At 50.2% G+C, this 14,204-nt stretch overlaps 2 protein-coding genes across 4 annotated transcripts; one reads left to right on the top strand and one right to left on the bottom strand.

Moving 5' to 3' along the window:
• Positions 1-75: 75 nt before the first annotated feature.
• On the top strand, positions 76-2,598 carry TOMM22 (translocase of outer mitochondrial membrane 22). Its single transcript, XM_075077286.1, has 4 exons — positions 76-234; positions 321-439; positions 1,257-1,374; positions 1,860-2,598. Exons 1-4 carry the CDS (start codon positions 124-126, stop codon positions 1,932-1,934), a joined length of 423 nt encoding a protein of 140 aa, XP_074933387.1. The 5' UTR covers positions 76-123; the 3' UTR covers positions 1,935-2,598.
• JOSD1 (Josephin domain containing 1) lies at positions 2,022-14,155 on the bottom strand. Of its 3 annotated transcripts, none has more exons than XM_075077267.1 (5): positions 14,122-14,155; positions 12,201-13,020; positions 7,022-7,150; positions 6,714-6,908; positions 2,022-5,268 (listed from the first exon to the last, which is right to left on the bottom strand). In XM_075077267.1, the coding sequence occupies exons 2-5, from the start codon at positions 12,383-12,385 to the stop codon at positions 5,169-5,171; spliced, it is 609 nt and encodes a 202-aa protein (XP_074933368.1). In that variant the 5' UTR covers positions 12,386-13,020; positions 14,122-14,155; the 3' UTR covers positions 2,022-5,168. The 3 variants fall into 3 exon arrangements, with proteins under 3 accessions (XP_074933368.1, XP_074933375.1, XP_074933359.1); XM_075077274.1 differs by lacking the exon at positions 14,122-14,155 and adding an exon at positions 13,431-13,528 and having other exon boundaries at positions 2,022-4,277; XM_075077258.1 differs by lacking the exon at positions 14,122-14,155 and adding an exon at positions 13,431-13,527.
• Between the last annotated feature and the right edge of the window lie 49 nt (positions 14,156-14,204).

Here is a 14,204-nt window from a genome sequence, read left to right on the forward strand (position 1 = left end):
AGCTCCTCCTGGCCGCCAGGGGCGCTGGCCCCTGCCCCCCACCAAGGCCGGGCGGCGGAAGCAGGGCCCCGCTTCCGGCGGCCTTCCACCCCCCCTCCGCCCCTCTGTCCCTGGCTGACGGCAATGGCGGCCGCTGCGTCCCTGTCCCCGGAGGAGCTGCTGCCCAAGGGCGGTCCGGGCAAGGCCGAGGAGCTGGAGGACGAACTGGAGGAGGAGGAGGATGACGAGGAGGAGGTAGCGGGGCGGGGCGGGCGGGGGCGCGCGGGGCCCGTGCCGGGGCGCGGGGCCTGACGCCGTGCCTGACGCCGTGCCGCCCGCAGCTGGAGGAGACGCTGGCGGAGCGGCTGTGGGGGCTGACGGAGATGTTCCCCGAGAGCCTCCGCTCGGCGGCCGGAGCCACCTTCGACCTGTCGCTGACGGTAGCGCAGAAGATGTACCGGTGAGGGGGCGGCGGGGAACCGGCCTTTGCTCCGGGGCGGCGGGGCAGGGCCGGGCGGGGGGCGGTGCGGCGGACGGTGTCCCGAGGGAAATGGAGTTTTTCTGCTAAGTAATAAGAATGCACCGCGTGAGCCTGGTGAAAGAGAACGTGGCGGCCAGAGAAGGGAGCCGGGAGGTAGGGAAGCGTTTGTTTTACGGCTATATCCTTGAGAGCTGAGAGACTGATAGCAGGGAACATCCCGCCTCAGAAGACGCCGAGAGCTGGGTGATAAGTGTATAGTCCAGGAGAACAACTAATCGGGATGTTGGTAAGAGCTAAAACTAAGCGTCCTTTAGGTGAACCATCCTCATTGTAATACTAAAAATCACGCCCACAGGCTGGAAAACCCCCTACTTCAATAAGCCACTCAATTTCTGCGCATGCGTGGTAAATTTAAAGGGAGCTGTGCCTTTAAGGTGAAACGAGAGAGAAACTACCCAATGATCAGCTGGGGGGGGCGGGAATATTGGCTGTGACTGACACATTTAACTGTGAATACATTGTGTGCCTCGGTGCGGCATGCTGGCGTTGTGGGGTTACCGCCTAGCACCCGCCTCTGCACAAAAGTTATTTGAATGAAATACCTCTGCTTTGTGCGTAATTCGGTGTTTTGCACGCTGGGCGAATGGACACGCTTTTCGGGAAAATGGGCTCGAGGGTGGAACTGGGGGAAGGCTGTTGTCTAAGGCACAGAAAGGGAAACGTGGGAGAAGCCTAGTGTCCCTGAGAAGCAGCTAAGGAACCGTTTCTGATTCCTAATATGCTTTCTCCTCCCTAGGTTCTCCAGGGCAGCTCTGTGGATTGGGACCACCTCCTTCATGATTCTGGTTCTTCCTGTCGTTTTTGAAACTGAAAAACTGCAGATGGAGCAACAGCAACAGCTGCAGCAGCGACAGGTGAGGCGGGGGTGCCCTGGACTGCTCTGCCAGCCCCTCGGAGCTGGCTCAGGGTGCCTGTACCCACTCCCGGTTACCAGCTGTCAAAGGAGCTGAGGGAACAAAGTGCAGGTTGTTACACGTTCTGGCCTTGTTCATCCCACCAGATGCTCTGGTCGGGTGTTCCAATGGGGCGGCCTCGCTGATTCCTGCTAACAGGCTGGCAGCAAACTCCAGCAAACGCAGCCCAGCTTTTGCTGGGCTGAAATAAGTGGTGAGGACCGCACACAGGCCTGAGGCAGCAACCGCCAAACCCCCTCCGGTGGTGTTTGCTGAGGTCAAGCATTAAACTTGGTTGTCATAGCGGGGCGGGGAGCCAATGCTGCTGAAAGGTGGTGGAAGCATCAGTGTCCCACCGTGCAAATGGGCGGGGGGGGGGAGGGAGGGCCGTGCAGGGCAGACACCCTGTGTCCTTGCGGCCCCTCAACTGACCGTTTTCCTTCCAGATCCTCCTCGGACCCAACACAGGGCTGTCGGGGGGAATGCCAGGGGCCCTGCCTCCACTGTCCGGAAAAATCTAATTTTGCAGGAGTTGCGTTGGATTCGTATCATGTGGGAAGACCTTGAGATTATGATATATTGAACTGTTGATTTGTTGGGTCAGGGCATTTTTTTTTGGTTGTTTGTTTTTATTTTTGGTTCTCCTTTGGGACATTGACCTGTTCATAATGAGGTGGGGGAAGTCCCCTCTCCAGACCCGATGAAAGGTCCTGTCTGCACCCTCTCCCTGTAGAAGTCGCGAGTCTTTCCTTTCATTCAGTGTGCCACCACCAGTTACGAGGACTTGAACTGGGGGAAGCTCCTTGCCCCCCGCGCGCCCACCCTGGGGCACAAGTCAGGCTTTGGAAGGCACTGGCCAAACTAAACAAATCCCTTCCCACCCGACTTGGAGCCGAAGGATACCAGTAATGGGAGGAGGAGCAACTTTCCCAGCAGGCAAAGCAAAGGAAGGAGGGGTGCAGGTAGCTGTACCCTGCAGAACGTGCTCTTTGGGAAGACATGTGCAAAAACACGGTCCCTGCAACTTCACATTTGTGAGTAGAGAGGGAGCAGCAGGCCAGGTTCAAGACGATCACCTCCACACAGAACCTCTGCCTCATAAAGTAGAACTCAGATATATCAGCTGCATATTTTTTTGTATTGAATATTAAATAAATCCAACCTGAGCAGTGTGGTTTTAATAGACATCCTTTAGAAGTGAGCCTGCCTTTCAGAGCTGTTGGGGGCTTTGCAGGGAGAGCCCCTGCGTGGCTGCAGGGGAAGGGATGGACAGGTTTTGGCACCTGCAGGTGGCTGACAAAGCACAGCTGGCTTACAGCAGCTCTGGGAAAGGTGATTCTACCTCAGCACCAGCAACTAACTTCCAAAGTTCTTAACTCTGAGAAAGGTTGCAGTTTTATAACCAAAGAAAAAAAATTTTTATTTTTCCTTTACATACTTTGTTACAGAACAATTCAGCTGAACATAGAGAAGTAAGAGGACATTTATATGGAAATTTTTTCTTCCATTTTTAATATTTGGTTAAACAAAATACATCTCTGTAAACAAACCCAAGACAAGTCTCTAACAAAAACCAACCAGGCAAGAAAACAAATGCAGGCTTCCCCACTCCCAAGCGGTGGGACTGGACCAGCTCACCCACCCTCTCGGGCACAGCAGCCTCACCTCCCGTGGGGGCACAATAGTGCGCTTTCCTGTTACCTGAACAGCCGGATCACGCTGTTTCCCCCTGGCCTTCCCGCCATGGGAAAGCTGCTGACATACAAGGAGAGTAAAGTAGCCCCAAAAATGTTTTAAAACATCTTTGCATATTGTGCACTGAGCTGTTGGCTTGCAGTTTCCATGCAAACAGGGTTTCTCCAAAGTGCGACTTCAATCAGCACAGAAAACATTGCTGTTGAGATTTGTTCCCACCCTCCCACCCACCCCACCTTGAAGAAATGGCTTCAAGTCACAAGCAGAGCGCCTGCAGGCTGCGCCTCCTGCCTGTAAAGTGTTTAAAAACTCCGCCAGCTGGTATCAGTCAGTGGAATGTGTTATGAAATAGGACTTTATAGAAATGTTGGGTCTTTAAAACCTAAGAGCCATTTGCCCTTGACTGGGGGAGGCTGTGCTCAAAAGACTCTGAAATGCTGCTGGCCAGGTGTCCGGGGGCAGTGAACATAGTCATCCTGTTGCCACATGGCCTGTGTTTGCTGTTGGGAAGGTGCAAGTGTGGTGGTCTCTCGACTTCAAACACCCACTTGCGCTCCGTGGAGCTCTCAAGAGAAAAATAACTGAGAAAAGGTAGTTACAAGCCCCCTCCTTTCACAAGCTCAAATGCCAGTAATGAGACTTCCCAGCATGATGGAGCAGGATCCTTCAAGCTCCATCATGTCCCAGAGATGGCTGTTTTACTGAGACATCCCATGCGTAACAGAGAAGCAAATGGCAGCTCAGCCAGGAAGAGCCAAATGCAAGAGTCTCTTCCAAATTCAGCATTTCCTCCTCCTGCTGTGGAAGGCATGACAGAGCTATGGCTCACCCAGGTGACCAGGAAACAGCCAGTACAGGTTCCTCTTAGCACCTCTGTGCCTAGTCACTCTTTTCCCCGTGGAAGGGAAGGGAGGACAAAGTGATTTGTCCATAACGGAATGTTTGTTGGCCAACACTAAGAGACATTGATTCAACTTCCAGGCCAGGGTCTCCCTAGCACCTGAAGGCTCTGGTAGACCCTCTGCATCTCCCACCCTATCACCTAGTAACTATGAAAAGGGGCAAAACCTGACTACTACAAAGGCTTCCTTCTCAGCCAATTCCTGCTTTGTAACTTTACCTCTTTTCTGGAACATTTTGCATGACGTTCGTTACTGTGGGCTAGGCTTCTGGAAAAAGGAAAATAAAAGGGAATGAATTCATTTCAAAACCCCTTCAATTTTCTTCCTCTCTCTGAGCAGCCCCTGAACTACTGGGTGACCATGCAGAAAACCAACACAGATATTAAGAAAAAAACCCCAACACAGCACAAAGAAACAAAAGCAGATTATGGCCCCTCTCCAGTCAAGAAACTCCTCAATTAGCCTGTGCTTGCTGTTTCCACATCACCCTAGCCAGCCACATGCTGCCAAAGAACTGCTTGCCACGTGCATAAATCCCTGGAGACACTGGGGAAGAATCCTCTAGCTACCCAAAGGATTTATTGAAAAATGACACTATTATAATTTTTTATTCCTGGCACAAACCATCCCTAGGAAGCAGAGGGTCATGCTGAGCACCGTACCATTCCTAGTGTTTGAGTGTCCTGAGAGACCCTTAGGAACTGCAAACGTCTTCAGGACGACGTGTTTTGGAGGGAGACACTCCCAAAGAAGCGGCAGCATGCTCGGCCCCTGCTCCTCCCCAGAGGGAGAAGCATCCCAACACATGCAGCCCTGACCAGTGTGGGGAAAGGGAGGCCAGAGGCTTCCTGACACCCTAGTCCCAAAGCCCAGTTTTGAAGAGCACAATGCCTTCTAGCTGGCCGAAGGGCACATGGCTCACCCACCTCTGCAGTTAAAGTGATTGGCTTCCAGTTTCCTCCACTCTGCCCTCAATTCTTCCCCCCCTGCCCTGCAGTGTCCTACACTGTTGCCCTATTGCACCAAGGAAGGAAGAGAAGAGCCTAACGAAGGAAGTTTCCGGACAAGAAGAGTCGGGGCACCCGTTATCCAGGTTTCGGGACATCGGGAGTTCAGTAAAGGGGAAGAGCTGTAGTGGGAGGACAGAGACTGTGCGGGTCACACGTCAGCTCTCCAGCTCTGATGTGCTTCCACCTCCTCTGGCACCACCAGCAGGAGTTCACAGTTCTTTCCTCTCAGCTGGTGTTTCAAAAATTTCCTATCATACAAAAGAAACAGAAATAAGCACTACTGAAGATAGGACTTTGTCATCTTCTGCAACAACTAAACACAACTAAATCTGCAAACACAACAAGGAATGGCTGGGAAACCCAGGCACACCATCTTCAGTTATTTTCTGACTAAAAAAAACCAACACAAAAGGCCCAAATATTAAACTTCCCCCATGAGATTTATCGCACCTCTAACAGTGCAAGTTATTGCAGAATGGGATAAGCGTGATCTTAACCTCAGCAGAGATGTCTTTGTAGGTAACACTTTCCAAGGTGGCAAAAATAGAATTAAGACCAAGTTCAGTTTCTTCAGATCTCAGAGATCAAGAATCCCACTGTGTTTTAAAATAATTCCAACAAATCTGGAATACTTGTAAAAAAAAAAAACAAACCAGAAAAAAAACCACAAAACTAACATGGTTTCAACATCCTTATCACAGGTTGTAGGAGCAGTGTACCGCCTGGTCATTCGACATGGTTCTGCAGCCCCTTTCTGCCCATAAGCTTTTTCTAGTATCAAACTTGCATTATCTCTAGTAACTATGAAAGTCAAATCAATGTTTTCTCTGATATCTTTCAGCCCAGACTTCCAAAATTCCCTACATAGGAAGCCCTTATTTATTGCTGAAGAACAGCACACCTAGGATAAAATCCACCAGAAGCTCTGCACAGCAGTTCCAGAACTGTGTTACTTTATCCCAGAAGTTCACAAAAGGCTGACATTCACTTTATCAAGGCTTTAACAGCACGGTAGGCTCTCCAAATACCCTTCATGTGCAATCCCTACCTCAGAACAAGCCTAGCTGAGACAGCAAAGCTGCTAGTATGCTTTAGAACAGGATGGAATGGAAGCTGAACGGCAACTAAGAGCATGTGAGACTTTACAGTCAAAGTAATTACACCAACTACTTCGCATTAAGATTGAAGAGGGGAGTCGAGCCAGAAGCACAGCGTACGCTTATCCAGGCAGGTGATTCCCTGACAGCAGTGAAAGCTGCTTGCTGGAAAAAGGCTGCACTTCTAATCTGGAAAGCCTTTTGTTGGGAACGTGCATATAGATCGCTACTAAAGAGGCAAAGGAATGCTGATACTCTCTCATTTGAGGAGAAGGTGAGGCACAGCACCTCTCATTGCAGGTGTCACCCACTAATACCACATTTGGCCCCTACCTTCATCACTAGTGACAGAGCCAGCCACATAAGAGACAGAGTCGGGCTTTCCTGAGCTCACAGATATCACCTGTGGCGAAAGCATTTTCCTAGCTTTGCAGAAACGGGGTATAAATCTAAGCGAAGGCACAAGAACCTCATTACTCTCAAATCTTTGCTATTGAAGGTCAACCATGAATGTTTTAACCATGAGCTGTTCAAGGACAGATTCCTCATGTCCAAGAGGGAAGGATTTGAGGAGGAACACAATAAAAAAATCCTACCTGAGCTCACTTTCACCTCCAATCCACTCGGGCACCTTGAGTTTGGAGTCAAGGTTGTAGTAGGTGCCTCCCACCTCCCGGACGCAGATCCAGTGCTGTCGCTTGAGGGGGAGCTTCAAGGGGCCCCAGCAAAGGCTGGAGGGCAGATTCATGATGAAGCCCATCACGTTAGATAGGGCAATGACATTAACATCCCTGAAAGAGTGCAGAAAAGACAGCAGTAAGATGATATTCTGATACTTTAACTTCATCTCTTTCTCATTTTTACAAAGAGCAGCCATCTCCAGGATTACCCGACTTCTCAGTACCTGCGCTTGTCCCACCAAACCGCCTCATAGCCTTTGGTCTGAAGCGCTGCCATGATCACATTCACATCATAGTTTCCGTTCCCCAGCATGCTCTTCTTGTGGGGTGTCACCATGGTGTTGGGAGACAGCCTGCCAATAGAAAAGGACACTGCTCTAGCAGGCATTTGCAGAACCTATATTCCGCAGCTGGAAAGGGCTACGTGCCATATAACTTGAAGCCTGCTTTCAGGGGTTTTGTGTTTAAACACAAAAGGTCCCTTCCAACCCAAACTATTCTCTGATTCTATTCTGTTCCCCCTTATCACTCAGAGGGGCTGAGAAGGCTAAATAGTGCATTAAGAGTAACTTTGATGTACAAAGCCTCCAAAGATCCTAGCTTTGACATGAAAGAGATCTCAAAGCAGGAAGCTCTTCTTCCCCCCCCCCCCCTTGAACCAGTACTCCTGAAGGAATGCTTCAATTACTTTTTCCTCAATTCATGGTCGGAGTAGATGCTGGTTTGCCATTTAGAACAACAGCTATCACAATTTCAAGAGCTCAACAGCCAACACGAGTCTCGAAGACTGGATGAGATAACAGGAGGCAGGGTGGGTTGGCTGCAGAAACAGTTGTTCTTCCTCACCCCCCAGTGGTAGATGAGAGAAATATTCAGACACAAAGCTGTGAAGATACTTGGGTTTGGAAGCTTTCTAAAGCATTGCCGTTGCTATAGGATAAAAAACAAAAATCTGTTGCTGTAGGTAACAGCTAACCTTGTTGCAAACAAATCTCAGCTTTAATCCATAAGCTTGCCTAAGCATCACTTGCATTTCTATAGCATCTAAAAATCCAGAATCACAGTCCCCATCATGTTACACGCAAAAATATAAGACAGCCTCTCCACAAATGCAGGTAACAGATGCAAGGCATAAAACATGGAGACAAGTGGAAAAAAAAACCAAAACAGTTAGACACTTATTGTTTTATGTTTTTCCCCCCCAAGCAATTTTGTAAGGAGGGGAAATCACAAGGGAGTCAATTATTATGAAGGTGACAGACGGGCTTCAACAGCTGAAAGAGCAACCACAGGGGGAAACTGGGAGCAGGTAACAGCAAGGCTCTCATGCCAAATGAAAGTAAGTCAAGTCTGAGACCAATTCTGTTGTGATGGGTTGCTCTTTTGATTGGTAGGGACCCCATTAGCTCTGCTGGCACAAGGTTCAGATGCTTCATATCATCTAAACACCCATGTTTCAACAAAAGCAAGTGTAAGGTCCTGTTCCTGGGAAGGAACAACCCCATGCACCAGTACAGGCTGGGGGTTGGCGTGCTGGAAAGTGGCTCCGCTAAGGACCTGGGAGTGCTGGTGGGCAGCAGGCTGACTCTGAGCCAGCACTGTGCCGTTGTGGCCAAGGTGGCCAATGGTATCCTGGGGTGCATAAAAAGGAGCATGGCCAGCAGGTCGAGGAGAGGTTATCATCCCCCTCTACTCCACTCTAGTGAGGCCACATCTGGAGTACTGTGTTCGGTTCTGGGCTCCCCAGTTCAGGAAAGACAGGGAACTATTGGGGAGAGTCCAGCAGAGAGCTACAAAGGTGATCTGGGGACTGGAGCATCTCCCTTATGAGGAAAGTCTGAGACACCTGGGTTTGTTTAGCCTGGGGAAGAGAAGAGTGAGGGGGGATCTCATCAATACTTATAAATATCTAAAGGGTGGGTGTCAAGAGGATGGGACTGGACTCTTCAGTGGTGCCCAACAACAGGACAAGGGGCAATGAGCACAAGTTGGAACACAGGAAGTTCCACCTCAATATGAGGAAAAACTACTTTACTGTGAGGGTGATGGAGCACTGGAACAGGCTGCTCAGGGAGGTTGTGGAGTCTCCTTCCCTGGAGACATTCAAAACCCACCTGGATGCAGTCCTATGCCCCCTGCTCTAGGTGTCCCTGCTCAAGCAGGGGGGTTGGATGAGATGATCTCCAGAGGTCCGTTCAAACCCCAACAGTTCTGTGATTCTGTTTCACCCACCCCTCCCGCACATCAACTCCGTTCCCCAAAGCTCCTGATATTCCTGCGTGTTATTCACTCAGCCTTTAGCACAGCATGAGTTGTGCAGGCATATTTCATCCAGTGAAAATCCCTCAGCCCTTCTACCTTCCTCCCCATACAACACAAACTATTTGACAAGAAAGCAGTGGATTGAGCTGGGAGTTTCAGATCAACCAAAGCTAGAGAGGCTACAGACAGGTAGCCTTTTGCATCAGCTGTGATTTTTCTTGCAGTGGAGCAGACTGCAGCAGAACAGCCTGGGAAGTGACTTAACTACAGAAGGGAAAAAGAGTCTGAAACAGCGTAGTAATAGGAAAAGCTATTAATACCCACCACCAGGCACTTCCAAGCAAGGCAGTGACATTTTCAGAGAACCATGGCTTCCAGTCCCCAAAGCTCTGCTTTATTTTACTAATCACAGAGAGGCTACTGTGGCTTGTCACATCTTTTCCAGCATCTCCATAAAGCAAGATCACTTGGCTACAACTAATTCCTCAAGATCATTGCTTCAACCTATTAGCTCTCACTAGTGCCAGCAGAGCTTGGAAAGCCTTCCAATTAACAGAGCCCTTTGGGTTGCACAAGCACCCTCTGGTGGCACCGTTTTCTAGAGACAAGCTTATTTAAGAGGTGAAAGAATACATCTATCTTTGTTCCTTCCCGTAACTTCCAGAGCCCCAGAAATGAGATGGAGAGACCAAAAGAGGCAACACACTCCAAGAACTGGTACCCATGGGCAAACTTTCACTGAGAATCGCCTCAACATCTCTACTCAGACACACCTAAACAGGGTCCACAAACATCAGCTGAAGGATTCTGATTAGACAAGGAATTAAGTTGCCTCCCCAAAGTTAATTTTTTTTTCTTTATCTAGACACTAAGCTGAGGAATACTGGCAAAGCTGGACAGAAATCCAGGTAATAATTCTCCTGAGCTTTCTATCAACATGTTGCCTTAACTCAGCAGGCTCCAAGATTCCTGTACACAGTTGTTTTTCCTGATCAGGTCTCGATACTCAGACTCCAGTGAAGTGAAGAGATTTTGTTTGTATCTCCATGGAACATTTGGAACATGCAATCTTACTTCCTGCAACAAAAGCCAAAGGAACATCAGAAAGCTATTTCTTGTGCTAGAGGAAAGAAGAGAGGAATGCCTACAGAATCAGAGGGGAGCTTGGAGCAAGTTTTGGCACACATTTGAGACTACAATCATCAGACCACGCTGGCCTTATGCAATGGGATGCAGCAAAAGGGAAACTAATAACGAAGCAATGTGGTTCAATCATTCTTCAAGGGATGTGGTAAAAGCTACAGAAAGCTTAAGCTTATCTGTGATTTCGTTACCTTGTCAACACCAGGTTTAAAAATCACACCTTGCAAAATTTTTGTAGCTTATTGAAAATATTCCTCAGTCCTTTCTCAGAGCCGCCAACACAGAATATGTCTAGACACAGGAAAGGCATACGGAAAAGCAACGTATAAAGGGCAACTATATTCATACTTCTTAAAGACAAGTCAAAGAGTTAGACATGAGTTGCAACCTAACAGAGGCAAAGGTAGCAGCAGTTCTTATGCATAGCTTATAGCTCATCCTTTTCTGAGAGGATTTTTCACACACATTTCCATACTTAAATGGGGCTGAATCAATCTGAGTATCTTGATCCAAATATTAGGATGGAACAATACCAGGCTGGAGTCAGAGACCTTCTAGGGCAAGCGGTCAGACAAGATTAACATCCCAGCTCTTTCTGGGAGGTTTCATGCCGCACACTACTTCTCTCTCACCAGACCCAATGAAAGCCAACTAATTAGATCATCACACTCCTACCACATGAAATGCCTTTGTTTGCTTCAGGCCAATAGCAATCCATCTGTGATTAAGATTCTGACAATCACTGCTCTGGGACAAAACCACAGCATCTTTACACTGGATAAAGAGTGCCTTGAGCCTGCCACGGACCAGTTCCACTTCACCAACAGGAGTTTTGTTTACAAGGCTATTGTAAATAGCATTTCAATCCAGTATTTGCTGTTGTCCATCACCACATTTCTTTTGCCAAAGACAGGCACATGTTTGATGAGTCAAGCACCAGTTCCATAAATCTGGTTTTCAGGACAGCAGCAACAGGTGTGTGCTCCCCTAGCGCAGGGCACCATGACCACCTTGTCCAACCATACCTGCATAACCACTGCCATGAGGCATTATTTCCTACCTGTCATAAACACAAGATGCTGTCCACCACTGGTAGCAGGTATTCAAGTGTAACTTACATGACGTTTACAACATCTGCAGATTATCACAGGAAACACCTTTTCTGAATTGATTACTTAGCTTCATCAATAAAAGGTCACCAGAATTTTCAAAAGCACACAGAGGAGAATTTCCACAAAGCATCAAAACAGCTTAAAATAAACACTGAGCAAAATATGAGCTATTGTACAGGCCACACCAATAACTTACTTTTATCCCAGTAATACTCAAAAACAGTTTTATTATCTGAAGCTGCTGGGAAACATTTAGCAATGCCAAAGAAAATGGGGATCTAGCTACTGAAATTAAATCCAGTTTGACAGAGTACACAGGGTCCGGCTGCATGGAAAAAAACCCATAATATTTAAAGAACTTCACTTAACTGCTTGGAGTCACTCATTTGGCAAAGCTCCCAATTAAAAAAAAACAACAAACTTAGAAGTGTTACAGTACTAAATCAAGAAGTTTTTACAATGACCCATTTGGCATTCCTGCCGCCTTCACTCTCCCAAGGCAATCCCAAAATCCATTATTAACATCAAGATAACATATCTACACATGGCAGGGGCAGAAATATATGACAGGTAGAAGATGCATTAAGGTGGGTGGGGGAGAAGACAGCAGCCCAACCACATGACAGCATCTGCAATAAAGCCCTTGGGCTCAAAACTGCAGACCAGAATAGTTTAAGAAACAAGTAAAACGACAGAGGATTTCTGCATGGAGAGAGAAATCAAAAAGGAGAGGGACGGAATATAAAGAAGCTACATTCAGTTCAAAGCAGTGGCATACCCTGAATCCCCTCCTTTGCTCTCTTTTTTCCCACCAAACAAGATCCGAGAACTCCTCTGAGCAACAGAGGACATGGGGAAGCTAACATCAGTGCAGAGAGTATCCTACCTCTGAAAAATCTCCTGCAGGGTTTCCCTAGTGAAGGCATTGCTGTCCTGGAAGACATTGTTGAGGGCATGGAGGGCACACAGCTCCCTACGCTGCTTCTCATGGTAGATATGCAGTGGTGGCAGCTGGGGTGGCTCCGGTGATTCTGATTTGGTCTTGTCACCTTTCCATGGCACACAACTCATTTTCACGTAGGGTGGATGGAGAGTAGGTGGCGAGAAACGAAGGAGGCTGAAGTTTCTTCCTCCACAGTCACAACAGCCGCCCACTGCCCCTTTCTTTTGCAGGGTAGCACTGCTTCCAGCTCACAAACCCTCCTGTTATGCTTCAGTTTATTCAGTAATTGCCTCTGATCGCTGGCTTTAAAAACCACATAAAGATCTGCAACACATTTTTCCTCCTTCCTCCCATACCCCATAAAATGTAATACTTCCCTCCCCCCCTCCCCACCTAGGAAAAGAAAATGTCAAAAGATATGAATCCCCTTAGTCTCAAGGTACCAGCTGGAATTTATCACATCGCTCCTTTTCTTCCATCTCCTTTGGTCTGTAGCACCACTGAAAAGGTACCCAGAACAGGTAACAATGAGAGGCCCACCCCTGAAGGGCCAAAATGGAGAAGATGAAGCCAGCTTCTGGTGCTGCCTATGGGAGCACAGGGTAGTTAAGGACTCATCAGCTGCATTCCTCCATTCCTCTGGGAACGACTGAATCCAAGCAAGACGATGCCAACAGCTCGGGAAAAGAAACCACTTCTTGCTAGGCCACACAACAACCCCCCAGGTCCAGGCTCCGGGGAAAGCAACTCCTCACAAGTCACCCTGCACTCCGACAAAGAGAAGCCACCATTAGCAACGGGGAGAGGCAGCACAAAGCCCGCGGGAGCCCGAGGCGGGCAGGCAGCAGGCGGCACCAGCCCCAGGGCCTACCTCGCACCTTTCCGACCCCAGGCCTCTCCACCCCGCGCTCGCACAACGACCACCACCACCAGGAAACCCGGGGGACTCCTCCCGCCCCCACCCCGTGCGGCAGCCCCTTCCCGCAGGCAAGGCCCGGCCCCGCAGCACCCCCACAGGTCCCCCCCCGCGCTGGAGAGCGGCCCCCGCCTGGCAGCCTCCCTGCCCCTCAGCGCTCACTGCCGGGCCGAGGCGCCCGGCCCTTCCCCTCAGGAGGGAGACGAGGGGAACGGCCGGGCCGGGCCGGGCCGGGCCGGGCGCCGCCGCCGCCTCACCCGCTCCTCGGCCCCGACCGCCCCGCACCGACGGCCACCCGCGCATGCGCGACAGGGCCCGCTCACTGCGCTCTTAAGCGACGCGCGCGCGCGCGCCCCTCGCGCCCCGTGACCCGCTCCCCCCTCCCCGCCCGGGCGCGTGCCCCGCGGTCCGCCCCGCACGCGCCGGCGCCGCGCGCCCCCGCCCCCTAACGTCAGCGGCCGTGAGGGGGGCGGTGGCGGCGGGATGGGGCTCCCTCGGTGTTTTTTTTCTCTCGGAAATTAACTCCCGCGAGTTAATTTTCCCTGAGCTTCAATTTCCCCTTTCTCGCCCGCTTAATTAATAAAAGCATCGAGTCTCGCGCCGCCATAAATAAGCCGGGACAACTGAAGTGGTTTTTACCGCCCGGTTAATAAACATAAACCCTCCCCGCCTCGGCGCCGTGCCAAGCTGGGGCTTGTGGCGGTTGAGGAGCGAGTGCGTGACCCGGCAGGGGAAGGGCGACGGGCGGCTTCGGCCCTCGCCCGCTTCGGGGCCGCCCGCCAGCCCGCAAAGCCCCTCAGCGGGGCGGGATATTTTATTTCCTCGGCGTCCCACGGCCTGAGGGGGCGGCGGGCACCTTTGCCGATCCCCAACCGACCCCGGGAACCGGTGGCTTCATCAAAGAGGCGTGACAGCTGCCGGGGCCCCGGGGCCTCACCTCACCCTCACCTCAGCGGAGCGCCCGGCCGGAGCAACCGCGCCTGCTGCTCCGAGGGACACCCAGCACCCTCCCCCCCTTTCCATTGGCTTAC

Source organism: Phalacrocorax aristotelis, chromosome 1 (genome assembly GCF_949628215.1).
Source record: "Phalacrocorax aristotelis chromosome 1, bGulAri2.1, whole genome shotgun sequence".
Classification (NCBI taxonomy): Eukaryota; Metazoa; Chordata; class Aves; order Suliformes; family Phalacrocoracidae; genus Phalacrocorax; species Phalacrocorax aristotelis.